The sequence below is a fragment of the Anarrhichthys ocellatus genome, unplaced genomic scaffold, assembly GCF_004355925.1.
Source record: "Anarrhichthys ocellatus isolate YVR2014 unplaced genomic scaffold, GSC_Weel_1.0 scaffold6296, whole genome shotgun sequence".
In the NCBI taxonomy this organism is placed as follows: Eukaryota; Metazoa; Chordata; class Actinopteri; order Perciformes; family Anarhichadidae; genus Anarrhichthys; species Anarrhichthys ocellatus.
In genome coordinates, this window is record NW_022286270.1 from 1 (window position 1) to 2984 (window position 2984).

Consider the following 2984-nt stretch of genomic DNA (forward strand, 5'->3'; position numbering starts at 1 on the left):
TCTGCCGGTTCTATCCTCAATCGCTGTAACATTCTGGCCTTTTGTGGCTTTTGGTGGAATTTAAAGGGAGATTGTCTCTGTAGATTAAGATTATGTACCATGCACGCCCTTTTTTGTGAAAATTCATGATTCTTGTGTGTTGTCTAGATGAGTCTGAAGAAGAGGCCCCACCACCCAAGAAAGGAGCTAAACCTGCTGCCAAGGCCCCAGTGAAGGCTAAACCTGCAGAGTCCTCTGATGAAGATGAGTCCGAAGAAGAGGCCCCACCTCCCAAGAAGGCCGCACCAGCCAAAAAAGCTGGAAAGGCTGCCAAGGAGGAGTCTGAAGACGACGATGAAGAAGATGGTTAGAAAACCCTTTTCAATCCCTTCATTTTGAGTTTATCTGAAATGTTAGAGGTAGAAAGTCAATGTGGACTTTCTGACTTGTGTGCTGCAGTCATTAGAGAATATATGATGATCAACAAGGGACTTAATACTGATTTTGTATGATGTCACCTTTATTATGAATCTGATGTTGGCAGGTGGTCAGTGGTTGAATTTGGTCCCATTGACTCTGATAATAACTCGACAATGCTTGTGCTTCTCCAGAGTCTGAGGAAGAGATGGACACCACTCCCGCTCCAGCAAAGGCAAAGAAAGCAGGTATGGTCAAGGCCAAGGAAGACTCTGAGGAGGAAGATGATGACGAGGAAGACGACGACGACGATGACGACGATGATGATGAGGAAGATGATGGTGAGTTTTGGTGTTGAAAATATGAAAAAGTGGTTCGTCTGCCAAATTTTGGCCCTATCATTCTAAATGACACTCAATTTAATACACAAATCAATCCCCAGAGTATCATCTGTTTGAAGGCGCATTTATAGTTTCATTTAATTTTTAAATAAAGTAAATTACACCATGAAAAGATGCCATATTGATGAAGGCAACTAGAAACGGATACTAGTGTTTTTCAACTAGTTAACTGAAGCATGTTAAACGTGCCTTTAGTACGGTTTAACCCAATGTGTCTGTTCTGGACTTTATTCCTTTGTTTTGGTGTAATCGATGTCTGAATTGAACATTTTGCAACACTTGTGTCTTCAGATGCCCTAGCGACGCCTGCCAAGAGGAAGGCAGAGGGCAAGAAGGACACACCTGCTGCCAAGAAAGCAAAGGCAGAGGGCGAAGGTAGGAATGAAGCACTGACCCGTCAATCAAATGCAACATTTCATCATGATGATTAACAAGGGACTTAATTCTGATGTCTGATGTCACCTTCATTATTCTGAATCTGTCTGGCATAATTGCTACTGTTCAGTGTAAAATATCAAACTTGATTGTAATTTCTCTCATTTATTAGGGTTCTCTCTGTTTGTTGGAAACTTGAACTCCAACAAAGACTTTGATGAAATCAAAGAAGCCCTGAGGAAATTCTTCACCAAGAACAGCCTTGAGGTCGCTGATGTCCGGTTGGGTGGATCTAAGTAAGCGATCAATGAAACAATAGATCATCAGTACTTGTTTGTAATGCACAGATGTGTTTGTGGAATATCTAAACTCAGGGTTTAGTTAAATTGAGTGCTTACATATTCTCAAGTTATGTGATTGTAAATTGAATACCCTAGTGTTTTTTGCCTTCTGGTAGATTTTCTTTTCATATTGCAGACTTTGATATATTCTCAAACTGAAATCTTTGTGTAGATGCAACACAATACATTGTTTTAAACATTGCTTTCATCTCTTTTCTGTCTAATGACTAATGGCTCTTGCATGACTTGCTTCAACAGGAAATTTGGTTATGTGGAATTTTCATGTGAGGAGGACATTCAGAAGGCACTGGAGCTCAACGGCAAGAAGGTCATGGGTCAGGAGTTGAAGTTGGATCGGGCCCGAAGCAAGGACAGCTCACAGGAGGGCAAGAAAGGTAAAACAAATGGCTTTCATCTGCCGGTGTACGTATAGGAAAGTCAAACTGGGATGTTTCCAGGCAGTCAACTTGAGATATTTCTACATTTACACTTAAATTGCCACAAGCACCTCCATTTCTTGACACGCATGTGGTTGCTCAGTACTCGTGTGTGAAATGTACGGAGGAAAAATAAATGCAGTGCTATGTCTTCGGTACCGGTGTGTGTTATCGTCTGCCGGTTCTATCCTCAATCGCTGTAACATTCTTACATTTACCTTGAATATCCAAATTGTCTATTCTATCAAGACAAGTCTGAATTTTGGGGAATTAATAATTTTTCAGAATATTGAGAGGAAGCCAGCCCTAATACTGACATTGCCATTTGTTCCCACAGAGAGGGATGCACGGACACTGTTTGTGAAGAACCTTCCCTTCTCCGCTACTGTTGAGGACTTGAAGGAAGTCTTTGAAGATGCCGTTGACGTCAGGTTACCTCCAGGCCAGAACGGTTCAAATAGAGGGTAAGAAGAAGCCAGCTGTTAATAGAGAAGTAAATGTTAGTCTGGATGATGTTGCTAGGGAGAATATATAAGGAACACAAAGCTCCTTGAGTCCTAGAAGCTAACCTATGCGCATCCAAACTGTGATGGAAACACTTACCCATATCATCACAATTGCAAAGGCATCGCCATTTTGAAGCATCAACGTGTCTGGCTTTTGTTTTCCGGTACGCAAACCTGCCATTCATGACCAGCACTCAGTATGTCTCCTTATCGTGTTCTAGAGAAGTCATTTCTTTTTCCCTTTTGACAGCATTGCCTACATCGAGTTCAAATCTGAGGCTGAAGCCGAGAAGATGCTGGAGGAGGCTCAGGGAGCTGACGTACAGGGGAGGTCCATCATGGTCGACTATGTTGGAGATAAGAGCCAGAAAGGGGGAGCCGCGGGACCAGGTAAGCTCCTTAGACACCTTGTAAAGCTATGTATGAACATATCATTGGGATGAATAATTCCATTTAGTATACTACTTGTTACAGTCTAAGAATATTGTACCACACCCTCCATTTCTTGACACGCATGTGGTTGCTCAG

At 42.1% G+C, this 2984-nt stretch overlaps 1 protein-coding gene and 1 non-coding gene across 2 annotated transcripts; both read left to right on the plus strand.

The window, feature by feature from the left end:
* The first annotated feature begins 18 nt into the window (after positions 1-18).
* On the plus strand, positions 19-2955 carry LOC116380167 (nucleolin-like). The gene is made up of 7 exons (XM_031842118.1): positions 19-345; positions 591-737; positions 1089-1172; positions 1345-1468; positions 1772-1908; positions 2288-2414; positions 2707-2955. Exons 1-7 carry the CDS (start codon positions 126-128, stop codon positions 2897-2899), a joined length of 1032 nt encoding a protein of 343 aa, XP_031697978.1. The 5' UTR covers positions 19-125; the 3' UTR covers positions 2900-2955.
* On the plus strand, positions 2021-2158 carry LOC116380168 (small nucleolar RNA SNORA57). Its single transcript, XR_004212514.1, has one exon. It is a non-coding gene; the product is annotated as a small nucleolar RNA SNORA57 (small nucleolar RNA).
* Positions 2956-2984: the final 29 nt, after the last annotated feature.

Bases quoted from the DNA above. Each gene is read 5' to 3' on its own strand.
- LOC116380167 (XM_031842118.1), top strand. From the start codon at position 126: ATGATTCTTGTGTGTTGTCTAGATGAGTCTGAAGAAGAGGCCCCACCA. The intron at 738-1,088 runs GTGAGTTTTGGT...TTGTGTCTTCAG, and splicing joins TGATGATGAGGAAGATGATG to ATGCCCTAGCGACGCCTGCC. The intron at 1,469-1,771 runs GTAAGCGATCAA...TTGCTTCAACAG, and splicing joins GTCCGGTTGGGTGGATCTAA to GAAATTTGGTTATGTGGAAT.